Source organism: Sapajus apella, unplaced genomic scaffold, assembly GCF_009761245.1.
Source record: "Sapajus apella isolate SASKATOON/1434 unplaced genomic scaffold, GSC_monkey_1.0 scaffold43, whole genome shotgun sequence".
Classification (NCBI taxonomy): domain Eukaryota; kingdom Metazoa; phylum Chordata; class Mammalia; order Primates; family Cebidae; genus Sapajus; species Sapajus apella.
In genome coordinates this window covers 14,426,190-14,445,895 of record NW_022436983.1, presented here as the reverse complement: position 1 = coordinate 14,445,895, position 19,706 = coordinate 14,426,190, and the positions used below count along the sequence as shown (strand labels likewise).

The 19,706-nt window shown below is 51.9% G+C and overlaps 1 protein-coding gene across 5 annotated transcripts in view; it reads left to right on the top strand.

The window, feature by feature from the left end:
* Window positions 1-19,706, top strand: part of ECE1 (endothelin converting enzyme 1) — a 130,008-nt gene that overhangs the window by 67,073 nt on the left and 43,229 nt on the right. For all 5 annotated transcript variants that reach the window (XM_032300679.1, XM_032300681.1, XM_032300680.1 and 2 more), the window contains 3 exons: window positions 954-1,095; window positions 7,135-7,347; window positions 19,161-19,282. In XM_032300679.1, coding sequence (XP_032156570.1) covers window positions 954-1,095; window positions 7,135-7,347; window positions 19,161-19,282 — 477 coding nt within the window. The remainder of the gene's footprint in view (window positions 1-953; window positions 1,096-7,134; window positions 7,348-19,160; window positions 19,283-19,706) is intronic.

The following is a 19,706-nucleotide window of genomic DNA, read 5'->3' as shown; positions in this document are numbered from 1 at the left end:
CACAGTATCACTGAACACATGTCACCCTACTTTCGGGAAACCCTTCCTATCCTGTGGCTGTGGCTTTTTCAGGAAGCCCCTCTTGGAACAGAGGGGAACCCCAAACTGCCTTGGGTGTGAGAGGCCTGGACTGACGGCCTTGAGTGCTGCTGGCCGGTGTGTCCCTCCTCAGGCAGGGAGGGCCCTGCCACACCCTGCACTTCCTTTCATTGTGCCTCCCTTCCTGTTTAGCTAGACTATTAGGCTGGAGGCATTTTTCCTCCCTTTCAGGACCTGAATGGAGCTATTTCTCCTTCCATCTCCGCCAACATCTCCCAGGACCCACCTCTGACCCACTAGTGGGCTCGGGCATCAACAGCTTTGGGTTCTAATCCCAGCTGTCCCCATTCAGCTGGGTGTTGAGAAGCCAGGGTCTCACCTCTCTGGACCTCAGTTTCCTCACACATAAAAAGAGAAGTAACAAGGCAGCTCGAGTGGGATTGCGAGGGTTGAATGAGCTAAGGAAGTCCGTGCTTCTGGGAAGTGTGAGCCGTGGCTGTGTCATCCTGTCCCTGACCCCGCTGATGTGTGGGCTCGGTGGAGAGCCCAGCTGGGTGCTCACTGGATGCCTGCAAGTCCAAACATCCTGTTCTCTTTTGAACTCCTCACTGGAGAAACAGGGAAAAGCTGTAGTTTTTTCCTTCCACTCATATCGAGTGACAGAAAAAAACACAAGCCTATCTGGGCCGAGCTGCTTGACTCTCTGATGTTTGGGAGCAGATCTGAGCAGCTGAGCAGGGTGGCGGTTCCTTTCCTGGATTAGGGCTGAGTCTGTGGGAACCAGACCACCCCTGAGACAGGAGGCGGCCCTCATGCCTCCCCAGGGCCTGGGCCTGCAGCGAAGCCCCTTCGTCCTGGGGAAGTGGGGCCCGGGGCTCACATCTTCCCCACCCCTCCTGCCTTCTTCCCTGCAGGTGAACTTCCACAGCCCCCGGAGTAGCCAGAGGTGCTGGGCTGCACGGACCCAGGTGGAGAAGCGGCTGGTGGTGCTGGTGGCACTTCTGGCGGCAGGACTGGTGGCCTGCATGGCAGCACTGGGCATCCAGTACCAGACAAGTAGGTGCCTCTGTGTTGCATGGTGGGCTTGACTGACTCCTGCCCCCCGGCTCTGTCAACTTGGGCAAGGGGGGCTTCCCTGCTTATGCCGGGACAGGCCTCTGAGGCCAAGGAGGGAGCCGGTCCCAGGGCATCTGGGTGCTGAGATGGGCCAAGACCTGGGAAGTGGGCAGTATGGGTGGTATAAAGGTCTCGCACTTGAGTCCACATCCTAGCAACGTACTGGCTGTGTGACCTTGGACAAGTCGCTTACTCTCTCAGCCCATGTCTTCTCAAATTTAAATGGGAAAACAGTGCCCAATTGGGGGATGGCTCTGGGACTAGAGATAACATATGTCACGCAGCTGGACTTCTTCAGCGTTAGCTCTGGGTGCTGTTGCTGCTGGGATGTGGGGTAATTACACACATAGGCTGACACCCTCTGCTGTCTCCAGTTCCAATAAAGCAACAGTAGTGCTCTCTGTTTACTGAATTTGTTCCTCAGACCAAATGCCGCACCCCTCACTTCTCATTTTCCTCCTTGAGACAGCCCTGTGAGGTGTGGTTACTTTCAGCCCCCTTTCCATATTAGGAAACTGAGGCACTGAGGTGGAGTGACTTGCTCAAGGTTACGTGGCTAATGGGGGATTGAGTGGGCGCTTGAATGTGGAGGTTGGAATTCACCCACAGGGTACTGGGCTCCAGTCCAGGCTCCACCTCCCTCTGTAATCCTGGTGTGCTCCAGAGCACATTAGCACCCCCAGGAGAGCTGCCCTTCCGGGATCCAGCTGCCCTTTGTGTTCCTTGGTAGGTGCCTTTGTCTGTCCCACTTTGAATGGTGATACAGTTGCGCCCCTCTGATCCTGCTGTAGGGGCTGAGACTGGTTCTCTGTGTCCAACTGAGCCAATCCAGCCAGGCGCCTCACACAGAGTTGATGCTCAATAAACACAAAGTTGGAAAGGCTGGATCCAAGTTAGAAATGAGGATGGGGAATTAGCCAACTCCAGGATCTCTCAATCCTCTGTGCCCCAACATCTGTTCTTCTGATGGCAGATGGCTCACCCGGTTGAGCAGCCTCTGGGGCCTCTGCTCAGCGTCCACCCACTGACTCAGTCACTCACCCCATGAGGGAGATTAGGAGCATTCATGGGATCTGGGAACCTCCCCTCCAGGCTGTGTTGAACCTTCCCTGCTCTGAAGTTGCTGGCCTGTGAGGGTGGCCACACTGTGCTGGGGTGGGGAGGGGACTTGGGGACCTAGAAAAGAGCAGGGACTTCATCTGAGTTGTTCTTCCATCCCTTCTGGGTTAGGCACATAGGTATTCACTCATGCCACAAACATAGGTTGTACTTAAGAAATAATTGCTTGATTAGTTAACTGACTGTCTAATGGTTTATAGGTGTTTTACCAAATGTGCCTGGCTCAGCAGGTGCTTAATACATCTTTAATTAATTAATGACTCATTTTCAGGCCCTTAACCACGTGTGCTTAGCATAGTGCCTATGCCATAGGTGTGCAGATAGTAAAATGAATAATGTTTGAATGAACAAAGGGGTAAGAAGGAAGATGGAGCTGGGAACAGCCTTTTTCTGCTGAGTGTGTGTGTTGTGTGATTGTGTCCTGGTGTGTGTGTATGTGTGCACCTCCTCTACCAACAGGACACAAGCTCATTATCCTCTCCTGCGACTGCCTTCTCGCCTCATCCTGAATCGGCTGTAGTTCAGAACCTCCTGCTGGTCAGTGTGGGCCCTGGCCAGCTCCATCTACACAGCTCTTGGCTCAGAGCAGTGGGCACAGGCCAGACTCCAGCAGCCAGTGTTGCCCTGAGACTGTCCCTGGGAGTTCCCAAGATATGTCTTCACCAGAAACCAGGAGGTAGTCCTCAAGGGCCAGCTCCTGATGATCAGACCCAAAACATTTCTGTTGTTATTGCCCGGTGGGGCCCCTTGGGAGGCATCTTGCTTCTGCCTCTGTTGTGTCCCTCTCAGGGTCTCCGAAGGGTTTTCTGCAGCCTGGACCTGGGAGAGAAACATTCTTCCCCTGGAGTAGAGCTGGACAGAGGATTAGGTAACCTCTGAGCCACCTGGGAAAGCAGTGGCCACCCCAGATATTGACAGTAACCTCGTTACCCAGGAACAGGTGCCTGTGCTGGCCGTGTCTGAGCAAACATCCGGCCAGTCAAAGCAAATCTTCTGGCCAGGTGCAGTGGCTCACGCCTGTAATCTTAGCACTTTGGGAGGCCAAGGTAGGCGGATCACCTGAGGTCAAGAGTTCGAGAACAGCCTAACCAATATGGCAAAACCCCATCTCTACTAAAAATACAAAAATTAGCCAGGCGTGGTGGTGCACATCTGGGAGGCTGAGGCAGGAGAGTTGCTTGAACCCAGGAGGCAGAGGTTGCAGTGAGCTGAGATCGCGCCACTGTACTCCAGCCTGGGCAACAGAGCGAGACTCTGTCTAAAATAAAATAAAGTAAAATAAAAATGCAAATCTTCTGATGATTGTGAAAGGCTAGCCTATGGGAATGTCTGGGCACTTAGTACATTTTTACTTACCTTTCTACTGCACTTCCCTTTCCAGAAACATGCTGGTGCTTTGCAAACAGAGGCAGCGAAACAAACAATACATTTTCCAAGAACATATTTTAAAGAAAGCATCCTACACAGTTTTGAGACCAGGAACTCTCCAGATGAGGGTCTGTAAATTAAATCTAGGATCTGTTCCTGCCTTCTCAATTGATCTTGCATGTCCCAAAGGAAAGAAATGTTTGCTGCCTCTGTAGATGGGGAACAAGTGCTGAATAAGGTCTTTTATTTATTTGATTGTTCATTCAAAAGACGTATTGAAGCCAGGTGTGGTGGCTTATGCCCGCAGTGCCAGCACTTTGGGAGGCTGAGGCGGGTGGATCACCTGAGGTCAAGAGTTCGAGACCAACCTGGCCAACAAGGTGAAACCTCATCTCTACTAAAAATACAAAATTTAGCCAGGTATGCTGGCAGGTTCCTGTAATCCCAGCTACTAGGGAGGCTGAGGCAGAAGAATCGCTTGAACCCAGGAGGCGGAGGTTGCAGTGAGCTGAGATTGTGCCATTGCACTCCAGCCTGGGCAACAAGAGCAAAAACTCTGTCTCAGAAAAAAAAGGCACTTACTGAATAGCTGCTAGTTGCCAAATACAAGGCTAGGCAATGGAAATATAAAAGCACGTAGGATACTGACCTGCCTTCAAGTTCACATTCTACTAGAAGAGGTTGACAAGGAGCTGGCTATGACATAACACAGTCTGTGCTAGAATTGCAAGCACCCAGCCCACTGAGGGACACAGAAGGGAGGGGGTCTGGAAGGTTTCCCTAAAGAGATGGGGCTTTAGATGAGGGGGCCTGGAAACCATTAAGTCATCAAAATGCATGAAGAACTTCCCGGGTCAGGAATACTTCATGCAGTTTCTATAAACCAGTGAATAGTTAAATCATAAGGCCATTGCTGCTTAAGCACCTTGCAGGCTCCTGCCCAGTGTTCAGGAAAGTAGCCACTTAGTGAAGAACTCAAACCTCTGAGACTGACTTTTTTTTTTTTTGAGACAGAGTCTCACTCTTGTCGCCAAGGCTGGAGTTCAGTGGCGCGATCAGCTCACTGCAACCTCTGCCTCCCGGGTTCAAAAGATTCTCCTGCCTCAGCCTCCCAAGTAGCTGGGATTACGGGCTCCCGCCATAATGCCCAGCTAATTTTTGTATTTATAGTAGAGACAGCATTCTACCATGTTGGCCAGGCTGGTCTTGAACTCCTGACCTCAGCTGATCCACCCACCTCGGCCTCCCAAAGTGCTGGAATTACAGGCATGAGCCACTGTGCCTGGCGTCTGAAACTGACTTCTTGGATTAGCTTCTTGCTTTGTTTTTAAGTCCCTGTATGATAACAGCAAAAACCTTACTCAGTTAATCAGTCTGTCTCTGTCTCACACACGGACACGTACACGGAGATTCTGACGTGTCTTCCTGCGTTAGGCTCACTTTCTCAGCCTGTCTCCTGGGCATCTCCACCGGCCGAGATATTGTAAAGTTTTCCTTCCTGTGGTTTGATGTATGAAAACAATAGGTATTCTTTTCCTTCTCCAAATATGGAGTTATACCATAATACTCAACAGGCTCTTTCAGCCTACATAGACATTCTCTCCTGCCCCATAAAGATTCTGGTGCCCCCCTACCCTGAGTTTGGGAGCAGAGCATGCAACTGTGATTAGGATGATTTGACTTAGAGATATTTAAAATGTCACCATCACCCCCACCATTTCCTTTCTCTGTTTTCATGTGTAATCACTCCATAATTTTTTATGGCACACCTCTCGGCTCTGAACAATAATTTTTAATTGTTGTGTAATTATCGCAAGTCAGATCACCCTGATTTTCCTGCTGTGGTGCAGCTGTGCTGAGCCCTTTGTCAGCCACCCATCTGAAGGACTTTGTGTTTGTCATCAGGTGTCAACAAGCCCACGAGTGAACTCCTGCCCGCTGGCCTTCTGTTCATGAGTGAGGTGAACACTGTCCCTGCTGGCCTGTGCGTTCTTTGCTGTTCTCTAAACACTGGCCTGGAACTTCAGACCCTGAGACTTGAGGAAGCTGAGCCTCCATGCCCGGCCATGGCCATCATCACTGTGAAATTGGTCTTACCTTTCTTCCTAACTTTTAGATAGAGAAACTGAGGCATGGAGAGATGAGGTCACTTGCCCAAAACCCCCACTGGCAGAAGTAGAAAGCTGGATTGAACCCAGGCCTAGCAGCCTCCAACCCTGCCTCACTGCCTCCCTGTGCGGTGGGGAAACGGATCTCAGCAGTCAGGCCACACCAGCCCATGGTATGACCGGCAAAGAGGCGGAGAAGGAAAGCAGAAAAGCACAGCCTTGGCGTGGCTGGACTGAGACAGGCCTGGGCCCAGCTTTCAGCCCTCCGTCCTCCCACACAGCGGGTGGCCTTGTCCCGTTCATTCCCTCAGTTTCCTCATCTTTAACCAGGAACTTGATGGCTGCATCTGGTGGCTGTAATGAGTAAATGAGATCCTGAATGTGTGCAAAGGGCCGGGTGCAGGGCCATGTTCAATGAAGTCCCCTTTGGCCGTCAGCACAGCCTGGGTGGATGGACGATTGGGCTGGGCCTGTGATTCTCGGGCCTGCACAGTCAGCTTCGTTTTGCTGCTGTAGGCCAGGCCTCTGCGCAGGGCACCCAGGCTTTTCCTTTGGGAGAGCTCAGCCCCCAACCTTGAGGCAGGGACCTGGTCCTTTCCTCTTGCCTCTGGCAAACCAGTCTCTTAGGGTTGTTCAGCCTTTGGGTTTTTGAGGATTCCTTGAGGTCACTCACTCTCCCGCTTGTAGGGAGGAGCGAGTTTTCATATTTCCTCCTTTTATTCCTAATAGACTTTCCTTCTTCCTGTGCCCTGTCACCCATGTTGTTGGCATCACCCTCTTAGCACATGGTAAACGTTCGGTTTATTTTTGCAGAAAGGGCCGACATTTCTCCTACTGTTCCCTTTTGATTTTTGTGTATATCTCCAACTGAATTGTTAGCTCCTGGATTAAAGGACTCTGCCTTTTTATGCCCAGTACCCCGGTACTCCCCACACACACATGCATGGGCACACACTTGCACACAGGCACACACACACACACGCACACACATGCACTCCATCCTCAGCAAAGAACCTGGAAGATAGTCATTATCTTGCTGAATAAATGAATGCATGCATGAATGAATAAATATGTTGAGCGTCAAGGAATAATGAAGAGTTAATGAATATTTATGGAGGGAAAGGTTGATTAAGAGAAACACCTGGTTCTGGGGACCTTTTAGCCATAGGAGGGATTTTAGGCAGCTGAGTAGAAGCCTTGTGTAATAAGCCAGCAAATTGTAAATGGGTGGAAATCATTTCTCTGCAGGGGTCTAGTGACTGTCTAATTCCAAATCTGTGTGGTCAGGGCCGGGGTGGAACATGTGTCCCCAGAGCCACATGTTCTGCCCTCCCTCCCTCTTTCCTGCCTGCCCTTCACTGACTCTTGTCCTTGGCCCCTCCAGGATCCCCCTCTGTGTGCCTGAGCGAAGCCTGTGTCTCAGTGACCAGCTCCATCTTGAGCTCCATGGACCCCACGGTGGACCCCTGCCAGGACTTCTTCAGCTACGCCTGTGGGGGCTGGATCAAGGCCAACCCAGTCCCTGATGGCCATTCACGCTGGGGGACCTTCAGCAACCTCTGGGAACACAACCAGGCGATCATCAAGCACCTCCTCGGTAAGCACCCAGCATGGAGACCGGTGAATGGGCCACAGAGGGGAGCTGTCAGCTGGACCTTCCCAGCCGCTCCTGGTTAGAGGAGGAGCTTGGCAGAACGGGCGTGGTGGCTCACGCCGATAATCCCAGCAATTTGAGAGGCCAAGCGGGGGTGGATCACTTGAGGCCAAGAGTTCAAGATCAGCCTGGCCAACATGGCAAAACCCCGTCTCTACTAAAAATACAAAAATTAGCTAAGCGTGATGGCATGTGCCTGTAGTCCCAACTACTCAGGAGGCTGAGGCAGGAGATTCACTTGAACCTGGGAGGCGGAGGTTGCAGTGAGCCGAGATCATGCCACTGCACTCCAGCCTGGGCAACAGAGTGGAGTAAAAAATAAAAAATAAAAAAAGAGGAGCTTGGCGGAATGGAAGATCCTAGACTTGGGAGTAGGTGAAGCTGGGTTGGAATGTCTGCCCTCACTCATCGTATGATCCTGGGTAAGTCACATACCTCTGAACCTCAGTTTCTTCATCTGTAAAATGAGACTCATAAGACCCAAGCTGCAGAGCCTTGAAAACTAGAGAGCACACGTGTAAAGCATTAGCAATGTGTGTGTGGCACATAGGGTGTGCATCAGAACTGGGGCTGTGGTCGTTGCTTTTGTGGCTTCAAGTTTGGCAAAGCTTTTGACTAGTGTTGCCTGTGAGTTTTGAAAGTTGTGAGCAAAAGGGATCGAGGCTGAACACACTAGATCAGATTCTAGGGTTGTGATCCGGTGTAAGTTCTAACAACAGCTCATCAGAGAGTTATTCAGTGAGGTGGGAATCATCCTTGGCCTCACAGTGATCAGGCTTGCATGATAAGCTGTCTGGTTAGAGTTCTCTTTGTGTTTCACTAGGCCTTTGGCACCTCTAGTTCACCCCCATGTTGATGGTTTTATCCTCAGATTAGAGTCCCACGTCTGTCTTGTTTGCAGCTGTATCCCTAGTTAATGTTTGTTAAATTCCCATCCGCCCACTAGGCTCCTCCTCCAGTATGAAATCACAACACCCACACTGTACCACAGGGCCGCTCACCTGAACCCTCCACAACTGGGACCGTGGCCATCTCCCTCTCCTGCTGTCCCCTGCTCCATCCTGGGACCCTTAATGCTGGGAGAGGCTGGATTCTGAAAAGCCAGTCAATTTTGCCATCAACAACAGAAATTAGATCCGACAAATACTTACTTTCTTAAAAAACCTTTAAGATATTTAAAGGTAGGTACAATAGAAGATGCCCAAAAGGGGACAGATCTTCTCAAAGGGACAGAAAGCTTAAGAGATAGGAAATTATTCTAAATGGACAATTACCAATTTAAGGCAACTCAGTCTTTTAGATTACAGGGAAAGTAGACAAACCAGGTGAAAGACACCTTTGCTTTCTTTCCTGCCCCGGCCCCGCAGGGTAGAGCAACATAGGTGAGACCTAACCCGCCCTTCCTCCTGGTCCCCCGCAGCTCCCGAAGCAGCAGTAGCCGCCTTTGGCCTGACTCCCCGAGGATGAGAGCAGGGTGGTGTGTATTGAGGTAGAGTTGAGGCTCAGTATGTCTGAAGCCGCATGTCCAAAGCAGCAAAGCCCCAGCCTGAGATGTCCCCCTGCCTGCCTTATGCCACCAAAGTGCCCTTGAAAGGGGATGATGCAGCCTTTCATTTTAGAACTAGATGCTTAAAAGGCAAGCATGTTTGTCATTGCAAGACTGGAAATCGACGACGTCCCTTCTCCAGCGCCTTACATCACAGCCGGGGGCTTGGCAGGGCCCATAGTCCAGGTAGTGTTAACAAGGTGGGTCGGTCCCTCTGCTTCAGAGTCACCAGGACCTGGGTTCAAATCCTAACTGTGCCACTTACTATGAGGTCTTGGGTCAATTACATAACCTCCCTGGCTTGTTTTCTTGTTAGTACAGTGGGAACCAGGCCTCCTCTGAATTTTGAAAATTAAATGGGAAATACATTTAAATGTATTTAAACCATACCTAGGCTTGGCATGTGGTGTTTGTATAGATGTTACTGTTATTATTCACCCTTGACCTTTACACAGCACTTGATAGGTTACAGAACTGTTTGGTAGATGCCATCCCATTGGATCCTGCAGGGTGGAAGTTAGGAAGGTATGGTTCACTCCATTGGTAGATGAGGAAAGCGAGGTCTGGAGAGGTCCTCATGATAGGCTGGTGAGTGGCAGAGCTGGAACTTCCCTGACGCCTGGTCATGTGTGCTTTCCCCTGTCCCACACCACCTCCTTCAGGTACAAGGGACAGACATAGCCCCCTTTCCACAGTGTCTGCAAGAACCTGCAGGGAGTGCAGAGCCTGGGGCCCAAAGGAGGGAGAGACACTGATGTCCACCCTGTGCTGTGCACTGTACCAGGCTCTTTAGAGCCACTGCCCCCTTACCCTTCACAACCCCAGACTTCGGAATTGTCGTTCTCATTTTATAGATGCAGAAGTTGCAGCTCCCAGAAGTTAAGTGACTTTGTCAAGGACATACCACCAGTCCAAAATGGAGAGGGGCTCATGCTTTGGGGAGCAGTTAGCGTTTAGAGGGGAGGAAGCAGGAGAGTGGACAGGCCCTCTAACTTCCCAGTTAGGTCTAGAATGGGCTCTTGGGTATCGTGTGGGTTCTGATCCCACTGGTTCTGGGACTGGCTGTCATCGAGAGAGCCTTAGGTCTGGGCCAAGATTGAGTCTATCCCCACTGTCCCTGAGGGTCAAGCCGTGGGTGGGGAACTGCACCAAATGGGGCATGGAACAGCCAGAATCATGCATTTAACCCTGACTCCAAGGCCAGGGTCTGGTGATACCAGGAGGCCAGACCACAGAGTTTTGAAGCCCAGCAGTCCTGGTGTTTTAGCTGCTTATCACCGTGTGGCCTTGGACAAGTGGCCTGGCTTCTCTCCCACTTAGTTTCACTATTAGGATAATGATGCTTCCTAACACATCTGATTACTGTGAGTATTGACTTGCCTGGGATAGTTCAAAGTGCTCAGCTCAGAGCCTGGCACTTAATAAGTGCTCAGCAAGGCACAGCTGCCCTCCTAGTGGTGTGAGGTGAGTTCCAACCCAGACTTCTTACAAACAAGCTGTATGACTGCAGAGCAGTCACCCAGGTTTCTAGGTCCTCGGCTCATCGCCTGTAAAGTGGGAGCTAACTCAAACTCAGATCATTAGTGGGGCTGCTCTAAGGGTTAATTGGGTAGTCAAAGAGCAGAGTCATTGTTGGTTATTTATGTCTTAGAGGAGCAGTGGTGTGGACCCAGTTATCAGGAAGGAGGCGCAGAGTACAGTGATGACACACTGAGTATTTCATTTGGATTACTTCTTTGAATTGTCATGGTGAATTCATGGAGCAGGCTGTATTTGCCCATTTTACAGATGAGACTCATGAATATGAAGGAAATGTATTTCCCAGGAAAGGGTGAGGCTGGCATTAGACCCAGAGCTATAGGGCCTCGAAGCCTGTGTTCTTTATCTACTCACTCCACTGTCAGATTCACCAGGGAGAGACCCTGGGTTGGCACTGCTTGCAGGGAGAGCAGCCAAGAAGGGTGGTTTGCCTGCCTCCTTTCCCCAGTGGCTGTTTCCCTGTGCTCTCAGGCCGGGCAGCCGAGCCCCAGCCCAGGTCTGATGAACAAGAAGCTGGGGTCACCCTGTGTCATACTGACCAGGGGCTTCCCCAGAAAGCCTGTCCTGGAGTCCCCTCCCCCAAGGCTCACTCTTTGGAACTAGTCTGGAAACAGCCCCTCACCTGTGGGCCTTGATACCTGGGGCTTTGATACATGGAAACTCCTGAAGGGGCAGATGGCAAGTGAGTGGGTGACAAAAAAATGCAGGCATGTGGGCTGTGCATTCTTGAGCTTAAGGCCAGGCTGGGTTCAGCCTCTCCAAGACAAAGGGGTCAGCCAGCAGGCCTCGGAAGAGAGCCAGAGCTGATGGGCATGGGAACAAGCTGGGGGTGCCCAGGCCACTCTGACCTGCTGAGGGGAGGGCTTCCCTCTAGGCAGAGAGGGGAAGAGGGACATTCAGAGCATCATTGTGGATTGCATCAGCCTGTCCGGCAGGATGGCTGTTACCATCTGCTTGTGTGACCTTGGGCAAGCCATGCATTTCTCTGCCAGGTGAATTCATGCTAGCCCCCTCAGAGGAAATCCAGGCAGATCTGTAGCAGGTGGGCCGAACTAGGCCACGTGCCACCATGGCATGACCTGGCAGTCGTCCAGCTGGGGATGGTGACCTCAGCTGCAGGACACGGATGCCTCGTACCACTCTGCCACTCCCCCAAGTGGCCAACGTGAACTGTTCTTGTAGGTTTTGAAGAGATGAGAGTGGGTGGCCTCACTTCATCAGAGGAAGGAAACAGCCAGGCCCTTCCATGCTTAGACTTGGCCCTGCTTTGGGCTTTCCAACTGCACTTGTAGCTCAGATTATTCCACCTGCTAGAGTGCCTGCACCACCCCCTCCAAAGCCTCCAAGACTTTTCCCAAACCTGCTTCCTCCATTGCCTTCCTTCCATGGCTACCAAAGGGTCTCTGTAGGCTTGAGCTACAATTACACTGTGTGTACCTGTCATGTTGGCTTTGCTATATTTTATACTATAAGATGAATGCATAAAAAAATCAGTGTATGCTTATTGTGACAATTCAAGCAACAGAGATTCCATAAAGGAAAAACTAGCAGTCTGCCTTCCTTCTACCCCAGAAATATGTGTATTTCTCCCTGGGAAATACACATAAAATATTCCAATAGCATTAAATGTGTCCATGTCAGTGATTTGGCAGTTAATTGTGTCACCCTGTGACATCTCTCATATTTTCATTTTGACATGTTTTCCCAATATCTGCTGTCTAATTGAGTTTCATCTTCCTGTGCATATTGGAAGGAAGCATCTATGGACAGGATCTGCATTACAAATGCTTTCTATCCAGCATGGTGTCTGCAGGAGTGGGTGCTGCCTTCCCTTTGGGGAATGGTTACATGGACTGGTTGATTCTTAGTCTATTTGTGCTAATGTAACAAAATACTACAGACTGGATGATGCGGTGTGGCTGCGTCGCCACCTAAATCTCATCCTGAGTTATAACTCCCACAATTGCCACATTTTGTGGGAAGAACCTGGTGGGAGGTAATTGAATCGTGGGGTGGGTCTTTCCTGTGCTGTTCTTGTGACAGTGAATAAGTCTCACAAGATGTGATGGTTTTAAAAATGGGAGTTCCCCTGCACAGCCTCTCTCTCTCTTTGCCTGTTGGTGTCCATGTAAGATGTGACTTGCTCCTTCTTGCCTTCTACCATGATTGTGAGGCCTCCCCAGCCATGTGGAACTGTGAGTCCATTAAACCTCTTTCTTTTGTAAATTGCCCAGTCTTGGGTATGTCTTTATCAGAACCATGAAAACAGAGACTACTACGCTGGATAATTTATGAACAACAGGAATTTATTTCTCACTGTTCTGGAGGCTTCGTGAAATCCAAATTCAAGGCACAGGCTCATTCACTGTCTCTGTTAAGGGTTGCTCCCTGCTTCCGAGATGGCAGCATGAACTGTGTCCTCATATGGCATAAGAGACAGAAGAGGGGGGAACTGGCCCCCTCAAGCCCTTTCATAAGACACTAATCCATTCATGAGGGCAGACCCCTCATGGCCTCATCACTTCCTAAAGGCCCCACCTCTTAAAGCTGTTGCATTAAGGATTAAGTTTCAACATTAATTTTGGAGGGGACATAGACATTCAAATTATAGCATTGCTTCAATGATGTGAGGATGGGAGGGAGTGTCCAGGGCTTCTTAGGGGCAGCTGGGCTGCTTCGGGTTTATCTCTGGTTTCCTTTCCTGCCCGAAAGGATGGGAAAGCAGAAAAGGCTTAGGCTCCAGTCCTGGCCTGAGCCACTCTTGCAACCTTGGACAAGTTACCTAACCTCTTGTCTCTAAATGGAGTGTGATAACAGCCACTGTGGAAATCATTAGGGCGAGATGTATGCACATCCATGCCGGTGCCTATCTACAGAGGAAGCAGTTCACTTTCTCAGGAAGGCTCGTAAGCTTTGCCTTGGTAGGCCAGTTTCTTCACCTCCCTGGGCCTCATTTTCCTTGTCTCTGAAATGGGTTGTGATATCCCCTCAGGGGACCAGGGTGGCCTGCATAGACACGGTGCATGGTGGTGGTGGAATTATTTGTTCTGCAGAGCAAGGCGCCTCCTTTATCAGCACCCCTTTTCCCCCAGCACAGGATGGGGCTCCTGAGGCCTGTGACTGTCTGAATGGAGGCTGCTTTTATCTAAAACAAACACTGGTCCTGCCCTGGTGTGGAGTCAGGGCCTCACAGGCTCCTGGCCAGATGGTCCCACTGCAGCAAGGGAGGCCACATGATTCCCAGACTGAGGAAGCTCTGGAACTCAGGGCCCCTGGAAGGAAGTACCCAGGCAGTGTGGGGCTCTGTTATCTGGCCCTAGGCTGCCAAAAGATCTTTATACCACTGGAGCCACGGAAGGGCCACCATCTCCAAATTGTGCCCCCAGCACAGTGCCAGGAGCCGCACTGCTGGGTGTTGGCTTCCTTGCCTCCGTGAAATCTGGGAAGTAAACGTGAGCCAGGGGCATCTTAAAGGAGACCAGAGCATCAAGCCCCGGTCTTGCTGAATCAGTGACAGCTCTGAAAGGGGGATGGGACCAGCCTGGGGCTAGTCTGAGAAACGATACAGAGACAACAGCACCCTGAATGAGGGGCTGTGGAGGGCTCACACAGTCCTGGAGACCTTTTTCTTAAAGTTCCCTGTCGGCTTTCACTTTGGTTTGTTTGGTTTCTTTTGTTTGTTTTTCTGATTTTTTATTTGTTTGTTTTTTGAGACCAAGTCTTGCGCCATTGCCCAGGCTGGAATACAACGGCATGATCTCGCCTCACTACAACCTCCGCCTCCCGGGTTCAGGTGATTCTTGTGCCTCAGCCTCGTGAGTAGCTGGGATTACAGGCACCCGCCACCACACCCGGATAATTTTTTTTTATTTTTACTAGAGACGGGGTTTCACCATATTGGCCAGGCTGGTCTCAAACTCCTGACCTCACGTGATCTTCCCACCTTGACCTCCTAAAGTGCTGGGATTACAAACCTGAGCCACTCATTTCACTTCGAAACCCAGCCACCTCCCTCCCGCAGGCTGGAGTGCTCTCTTTCTGTTATTCATTGTTTTATTCAATCACCGATTATGCATCAGACACTCTGTGTGCCAGGCATTGCTCGGGGCTGGGGATTATGTCAGGATAAGACAGTCTTCTCTTGTGGAAGTTACATTCCAGCAGGGAAGACAGACAATAAACAAATAAATGACTAAATATTTCATAGGGCTGTAAAGAGTAAGGGCCCAAAACAATCAAGTAGGGGGTGGGGCCAGAGAGGGAAGAGGCCATTGTAGCTGCAGCGATCAGGAAGGGATGGGCTTTCTGAGGAGGGAGGTCTGAGCTTGAGTTAAGGAGAGAAGAGGCCACCTGGCCATGGGGAGAAGAGCGTGGGGTAGGAGCTGGAGACAGGCGGGAGCGCAGACCCCATCACCCAGGGTGGTGTTTCTCAACCTGCAGTTATCATTACCCCGCCATGAAATTTTAATTCCAGAGGTACCCTGGGTGTCTACTGCTATTCTTAGTCTATATACACAGTGAAAAGAGTAAGATGCTTTGTCCTGCAAGAATAAATCCTTGGGGGCAGCATTGTCCCTGTTAGGGATGCATGATATAGGGCCCTATGGTCAATTTAAAAATTGGGGCTGGGTGTGGTGGCTCGTGCCTGTAATCCCAACACTTTGGGAGGTCGAGGCAGGTGGACTGCCTGAGGTCAGGAGGTTGAGACCAGCCTGGCCAACACGGTGAAACCCTGTCTCTACTAAAAATACAAAAATTAGCTGGGCATGGTGGAGGATGCCTGTAATCCCAGCCACTCAGGAGGCTGAGGCAGGAGAATCGCTTGAACCCGGGGGGCGGAGGTTGCGGTGAGACGAGATCACACCACTGCACTCCAGCCTGGGAGACAGAGCGAGACTCCATGACAAAAAGAAAAAGAAAAGGAATTGGTGTATGCCAGTGCCTATTTGGTCTAAAAGTAGTTCAAGACAGCTCCCTCTACTGACTGCCCTTACCAGGCCTCCACTTGGGTGTCTCATAGAGGTCTCAAGCTTAGAGTGTCTGGAGCTGAGCTTTAGGCAGAAGCTGTGTGCACTTAAGCTCTTCCTAAGCCTGCTCCTCATCCTCAGCCTGCTGTTCCGCAGCCACAGCAGCTTCTCACTCAGGCCAAGGAAACTTGGCTCCATTCTTGGCTCTCCTTTCTCTCAAACACTTCTAGCCCCGTTCTCTGCTGCCATGCTGGCCAGGTGCCCATCTTCACTCACCTGGTCCCCTGTAGCAGCCTCCCTCCTGGCATCCTCACTTGGGCGCTTGTGCCCTGGAGCCTGCAGGACAGTAGGTGCCCCCTGAATGAGGAAGAGAAAGAGGAGGTGGGAGAGTGTGCTGTGGGTTGTCCCCATGGGCTCTGGGAACCAGGGGGAGGAAGAGGAACCGTACCTTCTACCAAGGCTCCTGCCCCGGCCAGCATCGTCAGTGGGGATACGGATGACACGCATGTAGGGGGTGCAGACACCAACTCCTGGTGGGGCCTCCTCATCCGTCCACTCCTGCCCCGCCTGCCTGATTTCTTTTTAAGACCTGCTGGGTCCCTGTCCAGGGCTGCAGAGACCACTGACACATGGAATGGGGGAGAGGCAGCCCGAGCACAGCCCTGCTTCTGCACCACGTTGGGTTCATCCTTCAGCCCGCAGCTCGAGCCCGGCTTCCTCGGGGCCGTGCTTGGCCTCCCTGGTCTCCCACCCTCCCCTCAAGGCCTCTGGGATGTTCTCGAGAGTTCACCCCGGGCATAATCAGATGCTCCTGCAAGTCCTTGGCTGCCGTCTGCCTCACTCAACAGGCTGCAAGCCTCACATGGACGGGCCTCCAGCTGTGTTGCCCAGCCTAGCGGCTGCCAGACAAAAAAACTTTGTAAACAATGTGGGAAAGCTTTGTAAATACCATGGCACCCAGGTGGTGGAGGCCAAAGGAATAAACTTTGAACCTGGTCTGGGGCAGCCTCAGCAAAGGAGCAGGGAGGTTGTGATGGAAGGACACACTCCTCCGTCCTGGTGATGACTCGGGGCTTGTGGACAGGTGGTAGGAAAATGCCTCAGAACTGTGATGAGCACAGCCAGGCTGCTCCTGGGAGCCATTCTTTAGGCCTCTTATCTTGGTGGCCTTGGGAGAGGGAGATGCCAGGCTTGCTCATGGCCAGAGCACACAGAGTGCCTTCCCCAGTGCTGGCCCTGGCATTCCAGGGGTGTGGCTGGAGCCAGATGTGGCTGGTGAGACGCTGCATCTGGGGCCTCTGGGGCCCGGCGAGTAACGAAGATTCTCCTGCTTTCTCTTCCAAGAGCTTCACTGGGAGCGTTGCCATAGGAACAAGGCCCCTGGGAGGGGCGAGGCATTTCCCTTTTGCTCTCCCTGATCCTCTGCATCCCAGCTCCCCTGTTTCCGTCCTCCCCGTCTTCTCAGTGCTGGTGCTGCCGTGGGGCCTGGGGGACACGCAGGTGTTTCCAGCACTTGACAACGCAGTAGCCTGTGCTGTGTGAACCCTCCACAGCCCCTCATTCAGGCCCCTGGCCCTGTCTCTCAAGGGGTTCTCTTGTCTCTGTATCTTCCTTCAGACCAGCTCCAGGCTGGTCCCGTCGCCCTGACTTCAGCAAGACCAGGGCTGATGCCCTGACCAGTGAAAGCCGTGGTGCTATTTATGGTGAGGATCGGGAGGCAGGGAGCTCTTGGGTGAGGCTGGGAAAGCGGATGAAAGACTGGCTGGGAAGTGACTCGTGTCCTTTGTTTGTGGCTACGCCAGACAGCTTTCTTTTCTCCATGCAGCCTGCCCGCCCTTTCATGCATCCCTGCTTGTCCCCACACTGTCCTGTCCTGCTCCCCGCAACCCAGTGCCCTTTCCCCTCCCTTCTACCTGGTGAGTGACTTTGTATTTCAGAACCATCTCGAATGGAACGCCTTCTGGAGACCCCCTTCTCCCCACCCCTCCAAAGGGAGTGATTTTCTCCTTGTTCCACAGCCACGTGCGTTGTTCACAGCACTGTCGTGTCTTGCGGTCATTTCTTTGAGTTTCTGCAGGGTGCCAGGCACAGGGCTGGGCTCTCAATTTTACAGGCATAAAGAAGACCTGCTTCCTGTCCCAAGGAACTCACGGTCTAATGTTGGACACAAGTATGCCATGCAGTGAGGGCCTTTGGGAATGAACATCTCTGGAGAGGCTTCATTGAAAAGGTGGCCCTGTAGTGGCCTTGATGTTGAGTAGGGTTATTTATTTATTTTATTTTATTTGAGATGGAGTCTCACTCTGTCACCTAGGCTGGAGTGCGATGGCACGATCTCGGCTCACTGGAACCTTCACCTCCTGGGTTCAAGCGATTCTTCCGCCCCAGCCTCCCCAGTAGCTGGGATTACAGGCACCCCATCGTGCCTGGCTAATTTTTGTATTTTTGTAGAGATGGGGTTTCACCATGTTGGCCAGGCTGGTCTTGAACTCCTGACCTCAGGTGATCTGCCCACCTCAGCCTCCCAAACTGCTGGGGTTACAGGCGTGAGGCGCTGTGCCCAGCCGAGGTTGAGTAGGGTTTTAACAGGGTCCCATGCAGAAGCTCCTTGGGGACAGGGATGTTATCTCTCGTGTCGCACAGCTTGCACAGCACCAAGCGTAGGGTAAATGTCTAGTATCTGGTCAGCAGGTGGATGGATACAGTTCTGCCAAGAAAGCCTTTGTGAAGGAGCTGGGGTTTGAGGGATCTTTGAAGGAGGCAAAGGAAGGGGCTTCAGGGTCAGAGAGAAATGAACATGAAATGAGGAAAAATGGCCAGAGCAGTGAGGAGCATCCCAGAGGGAGCAAGAGGGTTGGATGGAATTGAGGGGTTTGGAGAATCCGGCCTGATCTGGAATAGAGTTCTGAGAAGGCTTAGGCACAGAATCCCAGCACATAGTAGGTCATTGTGGACCTGAGCAGCAGGACGCAGTCATCTTCACCAGGTGCAGACAGGAGCACCCGTGCTGTTCACCCACCGGAGCACTGCCTTCAGCGGGTGGCATCTGGACCAGGGCACTGAGGTGAGGGAGAAGGGAACGGCATCTTGGGGTTGTCCAGGGTAAGGTCTGAGAAGCCACTGCAGGTGGGAGATGCTGCTTGCTGGAGTTGGCAATGGCGGTGGAAAACAGCCCGCAGAGCTGACTGTGCAGTCCACTGGTAAACATGCCCAGCCCCTCTAAGGAGGATGTGAAAAGTAAATTCATAATGAATGAGTCTTTTGAGTTTCTATCCAGCTTCAGTCTTTATCACAAGAAAGGTCATCTTCAAGGTCTTTCAAGAAAGACCCCCGAGATGGGCCTCTGTCCCATGTGCCAGGCAGGGGCGTTTGTATGTTACCTGTGGGGAAGTACACTGTCTTGCTGGTGGGTACGCGTAGCCAACCCGGCAACATCTGTGAACCCAACTGGCAAAGGGAGAGGAACGTGGTAGTCTCTTTTTCTTTGCAATCAGCAAAATTTCCGGAGTGCCTCCAGCTTGCCAGGCTCTGCCCAGGGGCCGTCACGTACCCGTGGTGATGGCGTTCCTCACCACCACCGCAACAGGCAGTTGTCAGCGCTCCTTTGCAGCTGAGATCACCAAGGCTCCGGAAAGAGGGACTTCCCTAAGGCCCCCAGTGGGCAAGTGGGGCCACATTGCAAACTCCACTGTCTGTTGTTCCAGAAAACTCCACAGCCAGCGTGAGCGAGGCAGAGAGAAAGGCACAAGTGTACTACCGTGCGTGCATGAACGAGACCACGATCGAGGAGCTCAGGGCCAAACCTCTAATGGAGCTGATTGAGAGGGTGAGTGCCTCGGGCAGACTCTCTTCCCAGCCCCGCCCACGTCACGTGCCTGCCCCCTGGCTTCCATTACAGCCCTCTGGTACCACTGAGCTACGGCACACACCTCTAGCTGGTAGCACGGAGAGAGAGTGAGAGAGAGCGTGTGTGAGTGTGAGCGCATTGCATAGCTGCATGGGTGGGATGTCTGCACATGTGTTTGTGTGAGGGTGTGTGTCAGCATTTGCTGTGGATGTTTGTCATCTGTCTGTGTGTCTCTGTGCATCTGTGTGTGGGACAGGGGCCATGATTAGAGGGAAAATATTCCTCCACGTGGCTGCTGCTTTTTCTCAGGAGTTGTTTGTGTGTGTGGAGGGGTGTGCGCCTATTCCAGAAAGACCCACAGAGAGTCTGGCCCAGAATCAGAGCCCTCCGTGTAAGGAGGGAC